The sequence below is a fragment of the Heterodontus francisci genome, chromosome 38 (assembly GCF_036365525.1).
Source record: "Heterodontus francisci isolate sHetFra1 chromosome 38, sHetFra1.hap1, whole genome shotgun sequence".
Taxonomy (NCBI): domain Eukaryota; kingdom Metazoa; phylum Chordata; class Chondrichthyes; order Heterodontiformes; family Heterodontidae; genus Heterodontus; species Heterodontus francisci.
The window spans coordinates 27,503,403-27,529,679 of record NC_090408.1 but is presented as its reverse complement, the minus strand read 5'-3'; the positions used below and the strand labels follow the sequence as shown (position 1 = coordinate 27,529,679).

At 40.2% G+C, this 26,277-nt stretch overlaps 1 protein-coding gene across 2 annotated transcripts in view; it reads left to right on the top strand.

Annotated features, from left to right (window-relative positions):
- LOC137352466 (NAD(P) transhydrogenase, mitochondrial-like) overlaps positions 1-26,277 on the top strand; it is a 75,366-nt gene that overhangs the window by 27,441 nt on the left and 21,648 nt on the right. For both annotated transcript variants that reach the window (XM_068017948.1, XM_068017949.1), the window contains exons 7-16: positions 137-324; positions 5,229-5,362; positions 5,490-5,681; positions 8,029-8,182; positions 8,923-9,084; positions 10,762-10,872; positions 11,862-12,007; positions 13,662-13,857; positions 23,121-23,354; positions 25,314-25,474. In XM_068017948.1, coding sequence (XP_067874049.1) covers positions 137-324; positions 5,229-5,362; positions 5,490-5,681; positions 8,029-8,182; positions 8,923-9,084; positions 10,762-10,872; positions 11,862-12,007; positions 13,662-13,857; positions 23,121-23,354; positions 25,314-25,474 — 1,678 coding nt within the window. The remainder of the gene's footprint in view (positions 1-136; positions 325-5,228; positions 5,363-5,489; positions 5,682-8,028; positions 8,183-8,922; positions 9,085-10,761; positions 10,873-11,861; positions 12,008-13,661; positions 13,858-23,120; positions 23,355-25,313; positions 25,475-26,277) is intronic.

The window sequence follows — 26,277 nt, the reverse complement described above, 5'->3', positions numbered from 1 at the left end:
GTAAAGTTACTGAAGTGAACTATGACTGACTAATATTCCAACCCTCATTAGATTATAGCTCTTTCGAGACATTGCCTAAACTGTTCTTTATAAGCAAATGATCTAAGACAATTTGTCTTGTATAATTCTTGTGTAGAATGGCAGCCTTAGAACAGTTTAAATCATTTGGAGCTGAACCTCTTCAAGTTGATGTGGAGGAATCGGGAGAAGGGACTGGTGGATATGCTAAAGTGATGTCAAAAGAATTTATTGAAGCCGAAATGGCACTGTTTGCCAAACAGTGCAAGGAGGTGGATATTCTTATTAGTACTGCCCTTATCCCAGGTGAGTGATGATAGCTTTATTTTATTTGTCTTTTTTTTGCAAATTAGTTTAAGAGCTCCAGTTTTCCCAAAAGATAGATGACTGTCTTTCAATGAAGAAAGACCAAAACTCAGTTTTATTATGCAAAGTATTTATCATTTAGCCCTTTGGGAAGCTAGAGCATATGTTTTAGTTCCACTGGCTTGATGAGAACTAAGGTTTAGTGATACAACCCAGGTATCTTGTAGAAATGCAACTCTGATCATCATTGCTTTCTTTTGGTGCATATTTCTCGATAAATTTCCATGACGCTAAATATCACCTGCACCATCCTACATCGTTTTCAAGATGACATGACCTAATGTTTATTTTTGTATGTCATGCTCCTCACTTCCTACCAATGCTTTTACTCTTACCAACTGGAGCTTATGAAAGATAAAATAACGTTAGGATTTGGTTCTCCTAGGTGGGCTGGACTGAAGGATCATTGAACACGTTTTGAAATACTCCAGCCCATAGGGATAAAAATTCTGCTTCACCAGAAGGTGCTAATGGTGGCTTGGGGTGTGCTTAGCACAAAGTGGTGCTTGGTTTACCCCTTGCTAATAGCCAATCCTTGTGTCGTTTGCTATCTCCCTATCACTAACCATATAGATGAGATTGGCAGCCTCTCCCTTCTGGAATCTCAAAATAAGATATTAATGGAAATTGCAGGGATTTCTCAGGAACACAGTAGTTTATTTACTTATTTATTAAGAGATACAGCACTGAAACGGGCTCTTCGGCCCACCGAGTCTGTGCCGACCAAGAACCACCCATTTATACTAATCCTACAGTAATCCCATATTCCCTACCTACACTCGGGGCAATTTACAATGGCCAAATTTACCTATCACCTGCAAGTCTTTGGCGGTGGGAGGAAACCGGAGCATCCGGCGAAAACCCACGCGGTCACAGGGAGAACTTGCAAACTCCACACAGGCAGTACCAAGAACTGAACCCGGGTCCCTGGAGCTGTGAGGCTGCGGTGCTAACCACTGCGCCACCCTGTTAGAAGGATATAGTATGATTTTGTTGTATGTCCGTTACATTTTATGTGGGTGACCAATACATTCAGCATTTAGATTATAACTGATTGATTAGGTTAGATTTTTGTCTACAACATCTGAGTATGAAGCATTACCTGGACACAGTGCAGGACAGAAAATCAAGTGGAATGATTTGCATTCGGAGCCTGGCTGATTTTTTTCTGATGCCTGAATAAATGGACTGAATCACTGTCTGAGCCATGTGGCCCCAGTTTCTCTCGGCTGTGAATAGGGAAAAGGTCAAACAAGATTCCCATTCCTGATTTCTATATCATGACTGGTCCTGGAAAGTGAGTGTACATGCGAGTGAGGACCGGATTTGGATCAAAAATTAATGTCCCCTGTTTTGCTGAACAGTGTATTTTGCAAGTAAGAATAAAGAATGGAAATATACCTGAAATGATAAATTTCTCCAATCACTGGAGAAGAAAAGAGATGCATAGGTATTTAAAAGTGAGGGTACAGGATATTTATCTGGATGGATTGCATCCTTGCATTCTAAAAGAATCTAGGGAAGAGAAAGCAGAGGCACAATTACATGTATTAATTTATTAAAAAAAGGTTTATTTCCAGGGGATTGGCAGATAGGTAACATTTTTATTTAAGAAGGGAGTTAGAACATGCCCAAGGAACTATGGATCAGTTCAGCTGAACGTTGGTGGTCAAAAAATGAATGGAATCACTACCCCCCCAACCCTTCAACCCTTACCCAAGAGAAAATAGAAAAAGTATCAAGAAACCAAAAATATAATAAATACTCGATATGGGTTTTAAAAGGGAAAGTCTTGCTAGACCAACCTCATTGAATTCTTTGAAGAGGTAACAGAGTAGACATGCATAATACAGTAGCTGTAATATATCTAGATTTCAAAAAGGCCTTCAATAAGGTACCACGTAATAGACTAATGATTAAAATCAAAGCATGCAGAGTCAGGAGACAAGTAGCAAAATAGGTAATTGGCTGGATGGCTGAAAGACAGAAAACAGAGTGAGTGGGTATAGGGTAGCTATTCAGAGTGGTAGAAGGATCACCAGGATCAGTGCTGGAACAAATGTTCAAAATTTATATCAATGATTTAGACTTTGTAATCAAAAACACAAGTTCTGTATTTATGGACAATACTCATTTGGGGGGGGGGGGGGGGGGGATAGTCAACAGTGAGGAAGACTGCAACACATTACAAGAAGACATTAATAAACTTGCAGAATGGGCATATAATTGGCAAATGGGTTTCAGCATAGTTAAGTGTGATGCATTACATTTTGGTAAGAACAATGAGGAGGTCACATATTACTTAGAAAATAAGAATCTGATATACAGATACATGGATATAAATATACCAATCACTAAAATTAGCGATGGGAGTCAATAAGGCTATAACAAAATCAAACCAAGCACTGGGGTTTATTTCTAGAGGAATGGAACAGAAAAGTAGAGAAGTTATGCTAAATTTGCATAAAACCTTGGTTAGACCACACTTGGAGTACTGTGTACAGTTCGTGGTCACCATGTTATAAAAAGGATATAGAGTCACTCGAGAGGGCACAAAAAAAATTACTAGAATGATACCAGAATTGAGAGGTTAAACCTATCAGGGAAGGATGAACAGGCTGGGAGTCTTATCTTGAAAAGAGAAGGCTGAGAGGTGACCTAATTTAAGTCTTTAAAATTATGCAAGGTTTTGATAGAGTAGACACAGAGGGCTTAATTTTTCTTCCTGGGGTAGAAACAGAGGTCGGGACTGTTCCCAGTCCCGAAAGTGCCCCGGGGGTGTGGGGTGGAGGGTGGAAGGGGGGGAGGGTGAAAATCAGTCACTCAGTGATTTTCATGCGACAGTCCCCATATTTGGCCTGGAGAGGGGCTCGCCATACAATGGGCAGGTTCTCGAAGCTGGAGGGCCAATTAGAGGTCTTCCAGCTTGAAAGGAGCAACAGGCTGCAATAAAGGGTAAGTAACTGAGAGTGCGCTTCAGGATGGAGGCACCCTGTCTCCAACCTTTTTACATCTTTAATTAAAAAATGGATCTTGCAGCCTGGCCACCACTGAATGGTAGTGGGGGAGCATCTTTACAAAGCGGTCTGTGAGACTGTCATTCAGGCTCCCTTAATTGACCTTAGTAGGCTCTTCATGAGTCATGTGGTGGGTAACCCTGCTCCCTCCCCCCACCCCATCCCCCACATACCCCACCCTCATCCCAAATCCACAAAAGGCCCAGGGCCGGGATGGAGCCGGGGAACTGGCACGCCAGCTGGCTATTTTTAGCTCCCGCCTGCCTCTGTTCCTGGGGCCCCAGAAAGCGAGTTTCCACATGGGAAAGAGCAAAATTGGAGGCCATCAACAGAAGGTAGTAACCAAGAAATCAAATAAGGAATTCAGAAAAAACCTCTTGACCCAAAGAGTGGTGAGCATGTGAAACTCACTACCACAGAGGGTGGATGAGGTGAGTAGTATCGATGCATTTAAGTGGAAGCTCGATAAACATTTGAAGGAGCAGGGAGTAGAGGGTTGTGCTGATAGATGAGGAAGAATGGGAGGAGGCTGATGTGATGCATGAACACCAGCATGGACTGGTTGGGCTGAATGGCATGTTTTTGTTCTACGTATTTTCTGTGTAATTTATTTCGCTGTGATTGATGCACTCCTTTATTTTTAAATGATCGCAGGGTATCTGTTAGCCTGTATATAATATAGTCCTGGATAAATCTTGAAATTTATTCATCTTAATTTAATTATGTTTAATTCAACTGATCTGAAAATTCACATTTTTAACACAAAATTCTCACTTTGTGTAATATACATAATTTATATTATGGCATTAAATGACAATGAATTATCAAAAGTGGTCTGTATATCACAGTCTGGAAGGAAATTAGATTTGGGGTTTTCATCAAGAATGAATGAATGAGTGCAAAAAAGGTCATGATGACAATGTACAAAACAATAATTTGGCCACACTGGCAGAGTGTGTGTAGTTTTTACTATAGCCTTGGATAAAATGCAGTATAAATTTCTTTGAGATGAGGGGCCTGAGCTATGAGGAAAGGCTAAAACAACATGAGCTATATTTCCTCAAACTGAGTAGATGGAAGGGTGATATAATTGAGCTGTTTGAAATGCTAAAGGCATTCGATGATAGATTTTGTGCAGTTTTAGGTAAATCAAGTGCACAAGGCCATGATTTCAAATAAGCACTGGATGCATATAGGTGGAAATAACAGTAATGTTTCCATGAACCTGGAATGCTTTCAAATTGATTACAACTTTCCAAAAGGTACTGGACAATTAAAGGGGGAGTTAGCAGGAAAATGGGGCTGTGTAAGATCAGCCCTTAAGAAGAGCCTAAATCCAGTGCAGACAAAATGGACTAAACTGTCTCCACTTGTACTAAAATTCAATGCTTAATTGATCAAGTATCTTTCCAACGCAATTGTCCCATATTCGAAACAATAGGCAAGTGAATGAGGTACTTGCAGGCTTCCCAAACATGGGAAAAATATCTGAGTATGGAGTTCCCCTTTAGAGGTGAAGTGTAATGGAAGGAGAAATAATATTAAATATTATACAGAAAATAAGGTAATGGTTCAGCATCCATTGCCTTAAATAGAGTGAAATATTGTTTTGAGCTGACTTACTGCAGTATGGTGTGTAAACGGATGAGGAGAGCTGTATACAAGCACCTGAGTTTTGGGTAAAATACTGATTATTATAAAGAAGTAAATAAAAGATTTGTGCTTTTACACAGTGCTATGTTTTTCAACTTGAGTAAAGGATATGAAGACGGAAGGATGATGCTTTGTGCTAATACTATATAATCCTGTGTTAATGTGCATTTACAGGAAAACAGGCACCAATTCTGATCACTAAGGAGATGGTGGAAACAATGAAGGATGGCTCAGTTATTGTTGATCTTGCAGCTGAAGCTGGTGGAAATATAGCAACAACAAAACCTGAAGAAATTCATGTACATAAGGTTAGTAATTGAAAAGTCACTTAGAAGTTTGTTTTTGTAGTCATTAATGTGGGTTGACAAAGGTTACAGACTAATTTTTTTTGTAATTTCAGCTTATCTTTGTTAACTCTCTCCTCTGATCTGTTAGGGTGTGACCCATATAGGTTATACAGATCTACCGAGCAGAATGGCCACACAGGCCAGTAGCCTGTACTCAAACAATATTTTAAAGCTGCTGAAGGCAATCAGCCCTGACCAGGAATACTTTTACTTTGAGCCCAAGGATGAATTTGGCTACGGAACAGTTGATCATGTTATCCGAGGCACTTTGGTAATGCAGGTGGGTATTTTGATACATGGATCCCTGATTCAGATTATTATAAATGGTTTCAAACAGAATTCTGGTAAGCAAGTGAAGATGATGTAACATGGAAGGATTGTATTTTAGTTTTGTAGTTTTCATAAAAATGAGATGGAATTGGCCTGTGTCGTAGCTTTTGGTTGGTATCCTTCCGTCTACGAAAGATGATGGACAGGCAGCAAACAATCCATTTCAGTGAGGTGTCTTCTCTTGGTGCATCTTTGTTGATGGCTGTGAAGGCCAATCCTTGAGAGGCAGGTTCTGCCACAAGTGCGGCACGTGAAGCTGCCAAGTGATGCTGTGAGTTGTTGTTTTTGATGTCACCTGTTGCCAAGCTGCTGTAGCAACTAGTCATCGTGCTAGTGCACACCAGTCCACAGGATGTCTCGCCATTTCCCAAGTGCGATAGTCGGCATTTAGGGCCTTCATGTCACGCTTGCAAGCATCCTTGAAGTGGAGCTTTGGGCGCCCCACTGGTCGCCTGGCCCCGGCTACCTCACCATACAGAAGGTCCTTGTGTATGCGACCATCTCCCATCCTGCAAATGTGTCTAGTCCATCGAAGCTGCCTCTGTTTGATTAGTGCAAACACACTGTTAGGATAATCCATTTAACGTTCATATGTTATCAGCAGGCCATTCTTTTCCCCCGGAGGTGTCTCTGCTGACTAAGCATTTCTTACAAGGAGCAGCAGCATGTCATTGCATTCCTGGCAACTGCTACTCCACATCTTTTATATTGAAATGGCGACTTTCCTTCCCAAATCCTGATTTCAATCCAGAGGGGAACTGTAAAATGAGGAGGGAGAGTTACTAGTTAATTATCACAATACTGGAGGAGAGGAGGAAATGTGATGGTTGAAATGAAAAAGAAAATGTATTTGTAGGTGCTAACCAACATGAAAGTAAGAATTTTGGTGAGTTGAACTTTATATTCAAGGCATATGCATCTTTTTAATGTTTTGGGTGAAACTATAAACAACCTCAGCATCCTATTTGACCCTGAGCTCAGCTTCTGAACCCATAGATTCTCCAACTCTGACTGCCTTTTCACGTATCTTCTCTCAGAGGGTGATGAATCTCTGGAATTCTCTGCCTCAGAGAATTGTGGAGGCTAGGTCACTAAATGTATTTAAGGAGGAGGTAGATAGATTTTTGAAATCTTGGGGAGTCGAGGGTTAGGCAGAGCAGGCCTGAAAGAGGAATTGAGGCCTGGGACAGATCAGCCATGATCTTATTGAATGGTGGGGAAGGCTTGAGGGGATGAATGGCCTACTCCTCCTATTTCTTATGTTCTTATGTAGTAACATTGCCTCTCTTGGTCCTGCATCTGCTGCTGAAACCCTTATCCATGCATTTCTCAGCTGCAGAATCGGCTATTCCAATATTCTCCTGGCCAACTTCCCATCCTCTATAAACTGTAACTCATCCAAAATCAGTATCCTAACCCACATCAAGTCATTCTCGCCCATCATTCCTGCGCTCGCTGGCATACATTGGCTCCCAGTCAATTCGCTGGATTTTACCTGGCTTCTGACGTCGGGTGCCATGGTTGGGGGGGCCAGGGGATCGTTCCGGCAGAGGTCCGCTACAGAGTCCATAGCGGGGAGGGTCGGGCCCAATCAGGCTCCATGGCGCCCCCCCCCCCCCCCTCCCACCACCCATCCCGCTGCTGGGTGACGGGACCTAGCTTTGCTTATTGAAATGATCACCATGAATACATTTAAATAAACTTGCTTCCCATCTTACGGGCCGCTACAATCTTCAGTGCAGCAGCCGGTGCTTCGTCTGGGGAAAGCAGGCATGATACTGGTGGGGAGGGAGTTAAGAATTTTAGTGTGGGTCGGGGGAATGGAGTCATGAGTGTAGAGGATGGTGGGAAGGAGTGAACTGTGAACTTTGTACAGTTTGGGGGCGGGGGGGGGGAGGGGAAGGTCATATTTGTAAGGTAAGTGTTTTGGGGGGGAATGGCTGTGGTGTCTTCAACTATCTAGGTCTTAAGACCCTTCTTAAAAAAAACTTTCTCTGACCAAACTTTAAATCTCGTCTCATAATATCTCCTTCTTTGGCTCATTGTTAATTGTGGTCTGATTGTGCTTCTGTGATGAGCTTGGAATGTTTTCCTATTTTAAAAGCACTATATAAATGCAAGTTTTCTGTGCAAATATATAGTTGGATCATTAATTGATTTTGTGTGCTTCTTGAACAGATAGACTTTAGCTGTATATTAGAAGTGAAAACAGAGAATTTAAATCAGTCCCCATTTGGTAAATATTTGGAAAAGTGACGAAATTGTGAAGACTTAGCACTTTCCACCTTTGCACACAGGAAGGCAAGAATTTGTTTCCAGCACCTCAACCCGCAAATGTTCCTGTAAGTGTGCCTGTTAAACCAAAAACAGTGTCGCAACTTGAAGCAGAAAAGCAGACCACGGTTTCTCCCTTCACAAAGACAATGACCTCTGCTAGTATCTATACTTCAGGTAAAGCAAAACAAAACTACTTGTGTCTTGTTTTTAATTGGACCCATAAAGTGGGTGCTGAATTTCCCTGGTGTCACTGGACAAAAATCAATAGTAAAGTTCCCCTTTTAACAGGGCAAAAATGAAATATAATATAGTCGGCATCCAGTCAAATGAAAAGAAACTTAAGTGTGAGCCAGGTCAGCATTTTGTTTTTGTGCAGTATGCAGTAGATGTCCTGCGGAGCCCATTCTGACTCCACCTGGCAGTGTATAGAACCATGGAAGTGTGGCAAACAATCAGAGAAACCCTCCCTGTGGGTTTCTGCTGTGCCTGACATTCTGATGTGGTATCGCATCCCAAGTACAAAGCAGGCTTGACTCTGCTTAGCCTCTGAGATCGGAAAAGATCATACATTTTCAGAGCAATATGGCCTTGGGCAAAATGTTGTGCTAACAACAACTGATGTGTTTGTTGCCCTTTAAACAATCATACTGTACTGTAAATCAAATGGGAATTTGGTTTTCACAATTTTGTTAATTGGATCAAAGTAATTCAATTTGTAAGATTATTGATAATGAACGTGTTAATCCTGTCACAGCAATTTTGTTTCAGATGATTGACTTATTGTTACTGCTGTGGTTCTGTTAGGAAAAATAGCAATGCATGCTTCATTCCAACAATAATTAAGTACCTGTAACGTGCAGTTTCACTTATCCAGATTTATTACTGATACAGCACTAACTAATGTTGATTCTCAGGTTTGGTTGGAGTTCTCGGGTTAGGAATAAGCTCCCCAAATGCTGCTTTCACCCAGATGGTTACAACCTTCGGCCTAGCGGGCCTTGTGGGATATCATACCGTGTGGGGCGTCACTCCAGCTCTGCATTCACCACTAATGTCAGTGACAAATGCCATCTCGGGTAAGTATTTAAGTCACAATCAGAATTTTAATACACTGGCATAGACACCATGAAGTGCAGGAAAATATTCTCCAGTTTTGCATGCCCTGTTTTTAAAAAATTACATATGAAATCTGCAAATGTGAGTGTGTAAATATGCAAATTCCTAGAGTTTTTTTTTAAATGAGTATTTTATTTTGAACTTGCATCTCTGATTCTACTTTCACCAGATCCTGCAGCATAAGAGTTCTGTCCTACTCCCATGCCTCCCTCAGTGTCCCTCTTAATCAGCTACCAGGCTGTTGAATATAAGGCTTTCTGCCTATGAGTTGCCCTCTGATTTAACATTAGTGATGTAGGAGTGAACTTCTGTCTTGCTATTCTGCAGGCACTTGCGCATTGAATTAAATCAAGGTTGATGGACTTTGTGTAACAACCTGACCTATTGAGACCTGATAGTTAATACCTTTATCAGTCTAGTGTTATGACTGAGGCGGGAGGAGTGCACTGTTTTTCTCTCGTTCCGCTCTTCACAGGTCACAACATATATTTAAATGTCTTCCCAGTTACTGATACGACCAATTATATGCTCTATTTTTATTTCAGAATAAAATCCACCAGGTTTCTTTACAAAACAATAACATTATCAATGAATTAGAAAACAGGATGTATTCAGTAAAGATGCAAAGCATGAAAACATCGATTGAAATATAAAAATTCCCTTCTAACTTAGCCCAACACGCACACACCGGTTAAAGAAAAATAAAGAAGTTTTCTCTGCAGAGATCTTTTTACAAAAAAGAATACTTTGGCCAAATACTTGTTAATCCTTGGAGGAAAAGGAGAAGATAGGGAATGATATCAGCTGTCCCTTTATTCTGGCCTCCCAAATACGTATAGACGGCTGTCACTGGGATCTTTCTGGAGCAGTTCTTTTCAGACGGCCTACAGGATTAATCTGGCAGGCTTTCCAGGAGAAATGCAACATCAGTGGTTTCACCATAAATCTTGACATGTTACTACTCTGTAAACAACTCCCATAGTCAGAAGGCACCTGCTGTTTACTTACCTGAAGACATGTGACTTCTAGTAAGTGTGTTTTTAAACAAAGTCCCAAAGACCTTCCAGTGACCTTTTTTTTTAAAAAAAAAAGTCCAGCATCTATGGAGTCACTTCAGTCCTCCAAAGGAGTCCATTTTCACAATTTAAAAACCCGAATCCTCACAAAAATATGAAAAAATGGAAGTACTTTCATAACACTAGTGAAATGCCATTGGGTCGCCACTTAAAAGTAAATGGATGGAGCCAAGTTTCTTTCCTTTCTGCTATGAAAATTCTTGGCCTTTGGCTTCCGACAGAGCTTGATCAGCAGTGGCAGCATCTCCTAGAGTGAATATGAGGGAAGAAGTCTTTAAGCACTACTCCACAGGGCCCTTTTTAAGTAGGAATAAAAATAGTCATTTGTCCCCAGGTACAAGAAAAACGTGTTGAAATGTGGAAGCAACTTAAGTAATTGTAAACCACCATTTTCAAAATTTTACAGAGATGTATTTAAAAGATCATGTGTCCTTGGCACCCATATTCAGTGAAGTTAAATCAATAAACGGAAAGAAAAAAGGAAAACTGATTTTTTTTTTTTTAAAGCCTATTTTCCCTCATAACGTATAATTTACTCTTGTGTTTCAATGTACTTTTCAGGTCTTACAGCTGTAGGTGGTCTAGTCCTGATGGGAGGAGGTTACTTACCATCATCTACCCCACAAACACTTGCCCTATTGGCTGCATTTATATCATCGATTAATATAGCAGGTAGGTTGTCTGGCAGTGATAGGATGCCACTGTTACTTGCACAAATGAATGTGAGCTGCTGGTTTGGGACTCAACACTTCCACCCATTTATTGATCTCTCTACCTGGCTATACATATATATATATATATATATATATATTAAAGGGATTGAGTTTCCTCTCCCTCACTGTGTTATATTTTACTGTGGTCAGATTGCACAGATGAAACTAATGCTGAAGCTTGTAAAAGCGTGAGCAAGCTGGGGAGGAAGGGAAGGAGTTGCTCCATAAAATGCTTTTAAATGCTGAATGACTGATGATTTCAGTTTGCTGTTTCATCAGCACTTTTTTGAAACCTGAAATCCATACAAGCCCACACCCCCACCCACATTAGACTCTTTCTTCAGTGAACTAACGTCCTATGTTTCTCAGTGGGGCTGAGCGAGCAGAATGTTGCAGTTCCAGCTCAATCCCCAATATTCTTTAGTTATTTTTGAAGTGGTTCTAGAGTTCCTTGATGTTAACTTTTAATTTTCAGGTGACGGGGACCTGGCTTTGCCCATGACCCACCAGTAGTTGGTCTGAACCTAAGCTTCCACTCTCTCCAAAATGCCGTAATGTCCTTTTTCACTGAGCAGCTTGTCGAGCCTCTCCTTAAAGGATTAGTGTCTCCACGCATGCCATTGGGTTGATTAGAAATACAGTGCCATTCACTGTACAAACAGTGATCAAATAATTTCATTCCCTCACATTTGTTAGTTGCTTTTTAAAAAAAAAATCAATGCTTTAACTTATAAACTGATGTTTTTCTTTGCTTCTCTCTCCACAAATGCTGCCAGACCCGCTGAGTATTTCCAGCACTTTTTGTTTTTGTTTCAGATTTCCAGCATCTGTAGTATTTTGCTTTTATTATATTATGTTTTTCATTCCTGTTAATCTCACATTCTTGCTAGATCAATTTAGGTGTTTGCAGTGAAATAAAGTATGTTTGGAAATGTGCCTTTATTTCAGGTGGTTTCCTTATTACCCAGAGGATGCTGGATATGTTTAAACGTCCCACAGATCCACCTGAATACAACTATCTGTACATGCTCCCAGGGGCGGTGTTTGTTGGTGGCTATGGTGCTTCTTTGGCCAGTGGATACAACATAGAGCAGGTTGAGGCTGCTTCCTTTCTGTTGTTTTATTATTTCAGCTCACTTTTCTTACAAAAGGTTTAAAACATGCTTGTGCTATTGAGTTCAATTCTTTTTGTGTTTGTTGCCTTTGGGATAACAGGCTGCCACCTCCTTATAATTTCACGTCACTTTTATCTGATCCACTGATTGACTTAAAATTTAAAAAATACCGGAAGTATCTTTTAAACAAAAATGTTCTGGCATTATAATCTAGAAATTCAAACATGGGTTTAATTTCCTCTGTGCACTGTTAATGTATTTGTACAAAATTACTTTATGTTCTATTTTAAAACCGTAATTAACACATTTGTTTTAACCAGTTTAGCAGCTACACTAGAGAACGTTTGAATGTATTTTACATGAATGCATTAAGCAGTGCACTACCAGAGGAAATGTAACGCCCTTCAACACCCTGAACCATCATTCGGTGTATCTTGATGAAATGGTTCATATTGGCTAACATTGTTGTGAATGATGACTTGATACATAATAGACTGTTTTATTCCTTCCATTAACTATTCTGATGCTGTGTGTGAAGGGGCAAGTTGCGCTGAAGCGGCAAGTTGATGCAATGTAATGTAGGGATTTTATGCTAGTTTCCAATTGCTAACAATAACTTGCATATAATAATACAGTTGAAAGTCAAAAGGAGGACTCAAAATTCAAATTATCAATTTAATGGTTAACTATCACAATTTTCACCTGGGAACTTGTAAGTGCTAAGCTTTTAAACTTTGTCAAAACCAATCTATCTGACCACATTTTTAGTCATCCCTCGTAATCCCCCTCTCAGGCTTGGCATTGGTTTAACTTATACCTCTTTGAAGCATTTGGGCTCTTTTTTTTTTAAACACACAATACATCCATGATTTATTGTTTGTATTGGGCACTACCAGGGCCATTTTTTTTTAAAGAAAAAGAGTACCAGATCTGAACTCTGACTCTGAAAGTGATCTCTTGCATCAATCCTAAAATTTCTGACATGTCTAAGCAAAGTCCAGACATCCTGAGCTGGACGGTTTTTTATTTAATGATTCTGGCTTTCACGCACTCTGAAGGGATAATAAACTCCAAGATGGGTAAAAGTAATTCTTTGTGTGACCAACACTGAGAACCCTGTCATGCCAGCTCATAATTCTCTCTTTTTCCACGGCAATAAGGGAAAACCAAGCCAAAGCATTTCTGTACAGCAATAAATAATGATAATGCTTAAGCTGTGGGAGCAGTATATCAAGGCCATGAGACAGGTGAACCACTTCTAAAGCACTAAAAAGTCTTTCATCGGGGCATATTATTTCATACTTCTTTTATAATTGCTTGATTTGATTTGCCCACAGTATGGGGGAGAAAAAATGAATAACTGTATTTAAATAATGGTTATAAAAATAGCTGTATGTGAAACAGAATGCTTATTTTATAGTACCAGCTATTTGTAAGTTTAATGGGGAAACGAGATCAGTTTTGGTGTACATAATAATAGGAAAAAAATGTTCAAAGATGTTATTAGGATCTAGAATTTACTACTCGAAATGTGTAGTTTTATAGATGGATGAACATCAAATTTTAGCTAAGCCAATGTTACTGACATGTTAAAATTTATTGTTACAAAGTAATAAATATGTTGCTCTTGCAGATGATGTACCTTGGTTCAGGCCTGTGCTGTGTTGGAGCTTTGGCTGGACTTTCTGCGCAGAAAACGGCCAGATTGGGAAATGCACTGGGTATGATTGGTGTAGCTGGTGGTCTGGTTGCCACCCTGGGTGCAATTAAGCCCTCACCAGAGCTCCTGGGTCAGATGTCTTCTGCCATGGCAATGGGTGGAACTATAGGTGAGCTCGCAAAGCTGATTAATATGGTTGTGAATAAATGTATCTTGTACAGGTTAACTTAGAATGTCTTCAGTATTGAATTCTTATCAAATGGCTTGAGTGTTCTTAAATTTCAGAACTGCTTATCCTGGAACTGCCTGTAACAGCTTGGCTCACAGTTTTCCAGATTGTTTGACCTGTTGGTGAAAAGATCATTAAAAGTGAAGTGTCAGTTTTACAGCAGAGAAAGCATACAGTCATAAAAGAGCAAAAATATACAACGACCTAATTTCAGGACATTTACAAATGAAAATGCCTACATGTCAAGTACATTTGGCAACATTTATAGAGTCATAGAGTCGTACAGCATAGAAACAGGCCCTTCAGCCCACCGCTTCCATGCCGACCATAATGCCTATCTGTACTAATCCCACCTGCCTGCATTAATTCCATATCCCTCTACGCCTTGCTCAAGTACCTGTCCAGATGCCTCTTAAGTGTTGCTGCTGTTCCTGCCTCCACCACCTCCTCAGGCAGCTCATTCCAGATACCCACTATTCTTTGTGTGAAAAATTTACCCCTTTGATCCCCTTTAAACCTCCTCCCTCTGCCCTTAAATCTATGCCCTCTAGTTTTAGTCACCCCTACCATGGGAAAACACTCTGGCTATCTACCCTATCTGTGCCTCTCATTATTTTATATACCTCTATATTGTCCCCTCTCAGCCTCCTTCGCTCCAGGGAAAACAGACCCAGCCTATCCAACCTCTCTTTATAACTCAAGTCCTCCAAACCAGGCAACCTCCTTGTGAATCTTTTCTGCACCCTCTCTAGCTTAATCACATCTTTCCTGTCACATTTATCCATGGCAAAAGTTCGGCTTCAATGGTGTTGCCTGCGAAAACAGCTAACTGATCTTCCTTTTTCAAGTCAAAAGATCCTTTGTTTAAGAGCAGGATTTGAGAGTTACAGGGACATGTTTACATCAATATTGTTAAATGCCATGTGAAATAGGATGGACCTTGAGCTGCTGGGGCTATGTATATGCCAATCTAAGGTGAATAATGTGGGTTGCAAGGCAGATATTCTGGAGCTTTGCTTGATTTCCTTTTGAGGAACAGAGTGAAACCTGGCAAACCCCTTCATCAGATGATGAAATGGATTGAGTAAAGCCTATGATAGGCAATAAACACACATCCGGTGATAGATAATACGATGCAAATTGCTTCAACAATTTACTGTTCGTAGTCTCAATGTAAGCGTGTGTTCCATTGTCGAGACAGTTTGTTCTGCATTCATACCTGACTACCTCATAGGTCTTTTTGAACATCTTCCACGACTGGTACAAGTTTATATTTAAGAAAAAAGTGTTCTTTTGTGGAATATATAGAAACAATTCTGGGACCATTTAAAAAAATAAAATTGCCAAAAGCCATTTCAATGACCGGTCAAATTAATGAAGATATTTCATACTGCATTATAAGGAGTATACATGTGAGGGCATAATAAGGAAGGGTGCATAAAGCAACATAAAGTTAGTTTGCTTGGGGGTGACTTGGTAAGCTATTATGACATTAGTATTGACATCGTTTGACTGTGCAACAGGGTAGGACAAGACTGTTTACATTTTAATAGTGCTCTTCACATACAGAATGAACCTCTTAATAGCCTTGCAGACCAAAGCAAACAATGGACACTGAGCAGGAGGGAAAAGCAAAATGAAAATATTCGGCTTTTGAAAAATGAGAGTGAAGTGGTAAAACAGAAGGATACAAGAGTCAGTGGTTCAGAGAGTAGGAACATGGTGGTTGAAAGACATGCCACCAAAGATGGTTTGGAAGGAATGAGGATAAACTAACGTTTGAGGAGAAGAGGATAGATGCAGGGATGGATGAGTTTAGGAGATCACCAAAGCCGGCTGTGGAGAGTTTTGAAAGCGAAAACTAGGATCTCAAAGTCAATTTGGGGCATGAGAAGCCAGTAGAGCTTGCCGAATATGGAAGTAATGAAAGTCCAGAATTTTGTGCGGGCGCCAAAGAGATGGCATTAATTTTTTTTCAGTGTTAAGCTGGAAGAAATTTTGTCTCATCCAGGTCTAAATGACAAAACAGGCAATGGGATAATTTTGCAACAGCCTTGGAATCAATGGAGGAGGCAGAGAGATAAAGCTACATATTATCAAAGTAGATATGAAAACTGGCCCTTACTTTTTGGATGATATAGTTGAGGAGTAGCATATAAATATGAAGAGCAAGGCAGAAAGAAAGCACCCAGGTGATTATGGAGATTTGAGGCAGTTGCTGGAGAAATACGGGCTGCATTTGTATTCTATTAATTAAAATGAATGGATGCAAGTTCCTGTAAAGTGACACCTATGATGGCCATGTTCTGGTCGGTATTAGTGGAACCAGGATAGAGCAGTGTCAGAGTGCTCACTGATTTTCAATCCTTTTTTTTTATCAGCAGTAGAGGGTGCTGTTGGTCAGAAAATTATACCAAAAATCTTTAGCAATATTTTATCTACAGATGGAACAAATATTTGACATTACACCTTTCGCATAATATAATGACATGAATCATTTGATATGATGCAGATGCCTGAGGATTAATTGAAACAGTGAATTGGTCAGGTATTTTGGTGATATACAAACTGTTACAAAGTTCCTTATTAAATTGACTAGAAATGAGTGGTTGTATACTTGAATTTTTTTTGCACATTTTATGTTCAATATTTTAAACTCTTAACATCAGCTGGGATAGTCTGTGCTTTTTAATGTTACAATATAATGAAAATAAAGCGCGACCTGTATTCTGGAACAAAAATTACAATCACATGATCAGTGCAAATAAGGAAGACCTGGTCGTAGCCCTGGTAGTATGAGTTTTCATTTAATATTTCAGCTGCCTTAGACCTAAATTCTGGAATTCCCTCCCTAAACCCTCTCTATCCCTTGCTTCTCCTTTAAGACACTCCTTAAAACCTACCTCTTTGACTAAGCTTTTGATTATTTGCCTAATATGTGGCTCGATTTGATAAGGCTCTTGCGAAGTGCCTTGGAACATTTTACTACTTTAAATTCTATCTAAATTCGAGTTGTTGTTACTGCAGGGGGTGGTGGCAGAGTTTTGGTACTGGTCACTCTAATAAGTAAAATAAGTCATAGCAGGACAATGAGAGGGGTGCAAATTTCAGAGACACACAAAAAGAACTAAAGAGAAGGTTAAAAAAAGAAAAGTCATGGCCTAATAGCAGAGCAGTATGATAGAGAATCAGGGTAATGCAGTGCTGTGCTGAAACCCATGTCAGCCTTCTCAGTTATCAAAAGAGGCTATCAAAGTTAAACTTATTTTCATTGGATATGAGATTGTTGGGGAATGTAATATCCTTAAATACGGAATGTGGATATAGTTGCTGGTTTGTTTGAATTATGCTGTTAATGCAGAGCAAAAGGAGAAGAAGCACCATTGCACTAAATCCAAATAAATGATTTTCCTCAGAGCTGTTTCCACTTATTTAATACTCTGTTAGGTTTTTGAGTTTTATGCAAGATATTTTGCTTCGACTTGGCAGCTTTGGCAGTTCCAATAGACAGCCCTTGTATCCCCTATGAGTTGGCGTACATTTTTACCTAACCAATATCTTGATATATATATATATAGCAAATCCAAAAGATTGAGCAGAAGACTCTTGTCAGCATACTTTTGGCTTATTGGGATATAAATGGGGTAGAAGTTTATCTCAGACAGTAGCACAAAACTGGTTGTTTTGGATTGTCTGCCTGTTATACTCAGCATCTGATGTTCAGTTCCATATTAGAAAGTACTTGGATATGCACTTGAAGTGACGTAGCCTAAAAGGCTAGGGACCAAGAGCTGGAAAGTGGCATTAGACTAGATAGCCGTTTTTCAGCCGGGACAAACACGATGGGCAGAATGGCCTCCTTCTGTGCTGTAAATTTTGATGATTCTAAAATAGCACTAAGGCTCTGCACTTATAGGAGGTAAATTTAACTTTTGGCGATGGCGTAAATGAGAGTGAGATCAGATTTGCTTCTCCTCTCCTGAATTTTGTTCCCATTGAAATCAGGTGTATAGCAGGTGACCGATATCGCCATGTTCATCCTATTTCCAAAAGTTGAAGTTACCGCCAAAGGTACTAGCATTTTAAGAATTTTGCTCATTTCCTAGGAATTATCTGGTCATTCTGTGTAGATATTGTCAGCGGTGGCGAAGCCTCATGGCACCCTGCTGCTCCCGGCCACTCGGCAATGGAGCCCAATTTAAATACTTCAATTAATTTAAATAAACAGTTTAAATACCTTCTCGCTCTCGCCGTCTGTCCCGGTGCGATATTGGTGCCAGGGACCGACATTCCCGTGCCTTCGGATCCCCGTCCGGGGATCCAAAGCAGAACACTGTGGGGAGGGGAAAGCAGGTAAGTTTCTGTGCGGGAGTGGGGTCAAACTAATATCATTGGTGTAGGGGATGGTGGGAAGGGTTATAGTGTAAAGTTTATGTACTTTGGATGGGGGTGGGGGTGGGGGGGGGGAAGGTCAGATGGGCAAGGGAAGTGCTTTGGGGGGGGAGAGGGCATGTAAATAATTTTATGGTTATTGGGTGGTGGGCGAGGGGCAGAATAAATGCATTTAATTTTTTAATTAAAGTTGGCTTTAAATATTTAAATTGAAAAGTTAGGGCTCGAAGCCTTTTTAAAGTGGCATTAGCGCCTCCTGCAAAGGTAGCTAACCCCATTGCCAGGGACGGACTGCCCGTCCGCTCCATGTCATCAGGATGGGTGATCCACCCCGGTTATTTAAATGAGCTGCTGCGTTTAATATTGTGGCAGCTCCACAATCTGCAGCCTGCACAGGCGGTTCCCGATTGTTTTTGTCCGCTGTCGTTTTTGGTGGTGGAAGTATAAATTCCAGTCTTATGTGTTGTGATCAGTGTAGACAAAAATGCTTCATAAGAAGTTTGTGCAAGAAGACTTTGAAATGATCTTGATATTAGTTTAGCTCCTTTCATTAAACAAGATTGAAGGTTATGAAGCTAAGGTTTGATATAAAAGATGCAGTGCTCTGTGGAATACTACTGTTCCCATCCTTTTTGGATAGTAGGTTTGTACAGTGAAACCATAGTGTTGAATAATGTAGCTTCTATGTTAAATTGAAATCCTCAAGTTCTTACTCCGTTTCCTTTTATCATCTCATGAGTTTTAATTGTGATTATTCACTTTCCCCATGATTAAATAAACTAGGAAGAATCCATAACAGTGCAAGAAGGTGCTTGAGTGTACCAAGCAGCTCATTTTAAAAGGCAAACACTTCTACAAGATGAATGTTGCATAAATGCTCACCTGCAATGTCAAGTGGATGTTCGTTTAATCGTTGCAGTGAACATTGACAATCCCATGGAATTACTCCAGGAAAAGGCTAAGAGTTCTACTGGTGTGCTGTCCAATATCCATTCCTCAACCAACACCACCAAAAATAGATTAACTGGCCATTAATCTCATTCTCCTTTATGACATCCTGATGTAATAGTCACTGCACTTCAAAAAAAATTCATTGTGCAATGTTTTGAGACATTTATGAGAGACATAATAAGGTGCTTTATAAATGCAATTTTTTTCTTTTATGTCTCAATGTTAGGTTTATGCATCAGCTTTATGTGTACTGGATCCAAAGCTCCATCTGTTCTGATGACGAAAGTAGAGCTTAGTTCAAAGTACTAGGTGTGAGCCTTTGTTTTGGGTTTCTTAATGAGTTATAAAAGGCCAGGTCATACCAGCTCAGATTTAGAATCACCTTCGCTGTGAATAACATTGTAGCGAGTTTTGTAACAGATGCATAAGCAGCCAAGGAGTGCACTCTAGTATTTTGAATGGTTGGGATAAAACCTAGTAGCAGTTTTCCAACTCTTGCTGCAACATAACCTCAGGCCATAATAAGGCACCTTTAATAATGTAGTGGAGGGAGCTTTACGCTGCACTCAATTGTGCTATATCTCACTTGGGGTACTTGATGATGAAGTTCCATATCCTTCGCCTTATCAGCACATAAATTTATTGTCTTGCCAATAAGTAGTTTGAGGACGGATCATGCGCCATGCTATCCATATATTAAAACCAAACCATGGTTACTTCAGAGTGGGCTGAAATCTATAAACCTGCCACCGACAGGCCGCCCGCCAAGGAGCCAGGGCAAGCCCTTCCCACTCTCTCTCCACACCCCCCACCCATCCGCCCCAATCACATGGAGGGGGTGGACTGTCCTGTCCCGAAGGCACTGATGCCATTTTTAATGGGCTGTCAGCCCTACCAGGATATTTAAGTATTTAAAGTGAAATTGAATTAAAATAAATAAATACATTTCTTTTCTTTTGTCCCTTTCCCACCCCCTCATATCAATTAAATTAATGATTTGCCCTCCCACCCCCCCAAACTGTGCAAACTTTAAACTATAACCCTTTCCACCATCCCCTACACCCATGGCGTTCATTTGATGCCGTCAGAACAACAGAATAAGTTTGTAATTCTCTATGCATTATTAATATGGACTTTAAAACATCATTATTTTAGAATGTAGAATAGGTTTTGGTTACTTGAGAACAAGATTAGTTACATGAAAATAAATTTGAGGAAAAAGGGTAATCTTTTCCCAAACACCTGCCTTTTTACAAGTACCTGCCTTTAATGCACATTCTGCTAATAGAAACATTTAGTTAAAGAAAATTATTTGTTCAGGCACTGATTCATTAATTCCTTCCAATGTGCTACATTGTTTTCGTCAAAGGAACAATTGGGTAAACTGGCTGCTTTTTGCAACCAGGATGCTTCATGAAGAAACTTAGTCCCTTTGACTGCTTGTCGAGATAGCATAATTGTTTTGAAACTCTCCATCTCATTGATATTGACTAGCTGTAATGATTTTCAAAAGAACCCAGAGCCCTGTAAAAGTTCAATATCCAGATAGTTTATGTAACTGGAATAACGGTGACAGAAATACAGCACTTGCCTGCATCCATTAGAAACCTAATGCCTTAGCCTCCAGCTTTTTGGAAAATACCATACTGAAAATGTCACTTTGTATATTAATGTTACGCAATGTATTTTTAGTGTTTTATGTAGGGTACCAATTTATTTCTCCACAGTTCCCAAACTTCCAGTTAGACAGACCAAAATTCAGTACAGCTGGCAGAAGCATTAGCACGATCCAGACAGATATATTATAATAGGTTAGCACAAGGTCACCAGTATTAGAATTCAAAACCATTCACATACGAGTTGCGTTACTGATTTACATTTCAACAGATTCTGAAAACAGGATTGAAGACATACTTTGGAAAGCTCAAGGTTCTATAACCTCCTTGAGAATCTTTACCAAGGATTCCAGCAGTAGTAGATCCACCAAACCAAATTTTAACCCTATTTATTCTTCCTACTTTCCATTCTGCTCTTTCCTTAATTGTAATTTGGTTCAAAATTTTTCTTCACCTCATTTCATTTAATTTTTTCCTCCCTCCCCCAACTTTTGTTTGTCCCTGCCCTGCCCCCACACCACACGCATATCCTAAATTCAAATGAGTGGGAGTGAATGTATGGATAATTTACGACAGCTGTCTCGGGGCATACTGGAAGACAATGTGATCCTGCAGCAAGTAGGAAAAGCAGCAGGATGTTGTAATGTAACTTCAGTACATCATGAGGTAAGAGAGACAAATCTGAAAGCCGTAGAAGAGGGATGAATGAACAGTCGCATAGTTCACGGTGCTTGAAACAGGAGATGGTGTGCTGCTGTATGTCACAGTGATGAGATGTGCATTGATGGCTGCCATTCCCCCATATGTTGAGTTGTTGAACATAGTCACACTATGGGAGGCACTCTGGAGGTGAAATGCTTCCCAGCTGGGAAGGTGGAAAATCGCACAACATCCTGTATTCTGTTGAATGCTATAGGTGAAGGCCAAGGATAAGATGTGTTGTTCATTTAAGATGGGAACGAAGCTGAAAAAAAGAGTCCTGCAGTGCCGTTGTTCAGAGAGGTGCTGGAAAGGTAGAACTCTGTGTCATCAGTATAGCTGTCTCATATCAGCAAATGATGTTGTTAAAGGGCTTCATGTTGATGAAGAAGAGGAGGCCAAGGATAGGTCTTTGGAGAGGATTCTGTAGGTGATGGTGCAGTGGTAAGAAGCAAATAATTCTGCTTGAGCTGCCAATAACAGATAACATGGGGCTAGAGTTTACCGACCCCCTGATGTCGGGTTTCGTGGCTGGTGGGGGGGTGGGGAAGGCCTCCACACACCCCGATGCTGGGAGGGCCCAGCCCGATATTACCGGTGGCGGCGAGGCCTCATGGCCGCCCGCCCCCACTGCTCAGCGACAGGACCACAATTTAAATATAATAAAACAAGTAAATTAATTAGTCTCACGCTGCGTCTCGCTATTCTGCCGTGATCTTCTGCCCGGCGGCCGGCACTCCCGCGCCTTTGGATCCCCGTCCAGGGAAACAAGGCAGAACACTTGTGGGGGGTGGTAAGTTTATCAGTGCAGGGGGTTGCTGGGGATTAGTGGGGTCAAGTTAGCATTATGGGTGTAGAGAATGGTGAGAAGGGTTGTAGGTGAATATTTGTTTTGGGGGGGATGGGCAAATAATTTAATTGTTATTTGGAGGATGGGAGAGGGGCAAAAGAGATGTATTTATTTCAATTCCATTCCCTTTTTAACTATTTAAATTACCCATTAGGGCTGATGCCCTGTAAGAAGGCGTCAGCACCTGTGCACAGGCAGCTGATGCCATTGCCTGCGACGGACAACCCGCCCCCTCCACGTGACCGGGGTGGGGGGGTTGCTGGGTGGGGGCAGCTCGCCCCAGCTATTTAAATGAGCCGCCACATGAAAGATTGCGGCGGCTCCGCAACATGCGGGCAGCCTTTTTTTTTTGGCCTGCTGCCAAATTTGGCGGCGGGCACATAAAATTCAGCCCATGATGTGTTATATCTTTATTGATCTTTAGGGCAATGAACTCCCTTGGCCAGTCTTGCCCACATCTTATTGTAATTGGCTCCTACTGTCATGAAGGCAACTAGAGATGGGTAATAAAAGCAGCCTTGCCATATTCCCAAAAGTATATAAGTGTAGTCATTTGCTTAGAGGCAAGTAATTGGATTTAGTTGTCTCTGTCGTCCTGATTTGAGGTGGATGCAGGAGGGCAATCAAAATCACAGTATCATGTTAGTTCTGAGTTTATTTTCTATCTGATTCTAAATGCCATTCTTTTCTGTTAGGTCTCACCATTGCCAAACGCATCGAAATATCTGATCTTCCTCAGCTGGTTGCAGCATTTCACAGTTTGGTTGGCTTGGCAGCAGTTCTCACCTGTGTTGCTGAGTATATGATTGAGTTCCCACACCTTGATACACATCCTGCTGCAAACCTGATTAAGACTGTGGCTTATCTGGGCACATATATTGGTGGCGTGACATTTAGTGGTTCTCTGGTGGCTTATGGAAAGTTACAAGGTAACCTTTTTTAACTTTTTAGAACTGCTTGCACTGAACTACATATTGTAAAAACTTTAGGCTGAATCTTGTTGACTCTTTATTGAATAAAGTCTAATTTCCAATACTAAAGTATTAAAATAACTCAATGTATTGGTTGTTGATATAATGTATATCCATAGTGTCATACTGTAAATTTTAATCATTTAACATTGTTCAACATTGAGACCTGGTACAGCTCCAAAGATAAAATAATTGTATTGCCAGTCAGAATTCGTGATAATTTGAGCTCTATAACTGTGTCTGCTACTTGAAAAAAGCCCTGCATTTTGAAGCAAGAGTTGCACATATTTGGTCTTGAAATAGTACGTGCACTTACAGGTATAAAATATAAAAGTGCCCTTTTGATTTAAAGCATTGATACTTTTTGTAAGCTAGTGAGTGATGGAGCTGCCAAATTTCACAGACTTCATGGGAGCTAGCTCATGCTGCTTAACCATAGGAATTTTCAAAATAATGATTATAAGTATGGAAGGATTTGGGAAAATAATTCCAGCCATAGGGATCAAAAAGTAATATATCTGCTGAAGATAAAAAAGCCACATGAATAGTGGTTTGGACACTAACCCTAGCAGCTGCTCCTCTCAAAAATTTAATTGGAAGGTCAGTCTTAATTCAAAATGATCTGTTTGTTCAGATATGTGTGATCCTGCTACAGTTCTTTTACTGTCTTTTCCACTGAAGTACACTAATGGCACAAAAAGCTGCTGAATCCCTGCTCCCTCAGTGGAAATAAGGGAGAGACCTGGCAATCGGTACATCCAGGACAATGTTGCTCTTTTCACGGGCTTATATCTCATTGTGTGAGAGTAGATGACCACTTCACTGACATTGAGATCACATTCAATAATTTTGCAGAAAGTGTTTGCATCATCTATTTTGGGTTTTTTTTCCATTTTACGAGAGTCCTGTTTTGACAGTACCTGTATGTACAGAATAAAAATACTCGCTTGTGTGGCAGTGTGACTTCAACTCTGAAGTGCATGTTCTAGAAAATTGGGGTGCATTTTTATTTTGTGCATTGTTGCTAAAATGTCAGTCGTTCCACATTGTTGTAGTCATGATTTTAAAACAATCATGCCTCCAACATTTGTCAAGGCAACTAGATCGATGGTTAGCTTATCGCTCTAGAAAAAAGGTTTTTAGTTTAAGTTTCATATCGGATTCCCCCAGGAATATTTTTCAATTACTGGAGTTAATAGTCAACTTACATATCCAGCTATTAATGTTTTTCAAAATAAATCTGGTCAGTGCAAACTTCCTGTGAACATTTTCCATTACAAATTTCTATATTCGCATAGTGGAAACTACTGGTGCAATAAAATACATCCTCTCCTCAGTAGAGGTTTTCCAGTACCACTTCTGGCAGGGAGGTGCAGTGACAGTGTGATAAGTTCACTTAAAACAGTTTCCAATATAAATGTGGAAATTTATCAAGGAATTACAAAAATAAGGACAGGGCATATGAGTTTAAAATGGAAACTGACTTGTGTCCACACACTCAGCCAATAATCCCCAGCCCTCTAATTTACCATCACCTAAAGACTACGTGTAGCCTTGTGCGATATGCGCGTGCAATGTCACAGGGCATTGATTAGTACTTCAAAACAACATGAATCTCACTAAATATTTTCTGTAATGAAAAGTTAAACACCTACACTAGTATTTCATGTAAGTGAGTGTGTGTGGCAGGTAGGGTGGTAGAAGGAGAGAGATATGTGGGCTGCTATCTACAACCTAAAGATTATTTACTGCTTAAGTTATTGTGATCCCTATCTTGCTTTTTATTTTCAAAATTCACATTTTTCTAAATAAGTATCTCAAATGGTTCCAAATTGCTTTAACTGAAAATCATTTTAGTAGCAAAATTTTTTTAACTAATTTCCCAGTGATTAGCTAACGTTCACTTCTTTCTTACAGGCATACTGAATTCAGCTCCGCTTATGTTACCTGGGCGGCACTACCTGAATGCTGGATTGTTAGCAGCCTCAGTGGGTGGAATAGTGCCATTTATGCTGGATCCCAGTTATACCACAGGCATGACCTGCCTATTAAGTGTCTCTGCTCTGTCAACAGTCATGGTATGAAGAGCTTAAATTTCTTGTAGGTATTTGTTGAATGAACTGATATGATTAAGTCTTGTTAACATTTTAAGAAGCTGTTACTAAAATGGAGTAGGAAGGGTTTTTGTGCCCTATTGTTCTTCCTGGGTTTCTTGGGTGAAAAATGTAAGATCTTTTTAAACTGGAAATATTGATGAAACGGTTGGGTAATGTTTTATGAAAGCAGCCTCGGTGTCAGTAAACAGGACAATTTAGAGTTCAGGTTATCTGGAGCAGCAATCAACAAAGCAAACAGAAGACAACTGCATGCGCAAATCAAGAGTGTAAGTCAGAGCAGGTTAGTCAAAAATGTATCGTGCTCCATAAGACCTCTTCTTTGTACTGTCAGGTCTTGATCACTAGGCAAAGAGGTCCACAGAAAAGTCAGAAAGCTGATTCCCTATGCTAACGGCCAAATGATGAAGAAAGATTGGAGAAACCAAGACTCTTCAGTCTTGAAAATAAAGCGATTCTCTAGATTTACTGTTTAAAATGAAATCGAATAAGAGGAATAAGTTCAAATGGGTGAAAAGCAAGTTTAGAACTGGTGTCAGAAGAATTTCTTCATACAAACAGTAATCAGAATTTGGAATGGACTTCTGGACAGAGTAATGCAGGCAAAAAACCTTAGAGACATTCAGGAGCCAACTGTCATTGGGGCCTGTAGGATTTTCTTTCTGGATGGAGAACAGAAGTAATCCAACTGGCCTTCCTTGTCTGTGTCTCTTGTGAACTGTGAAAATATGAAATATAGTTGTCAGCTGATAGGATGATAAATATTT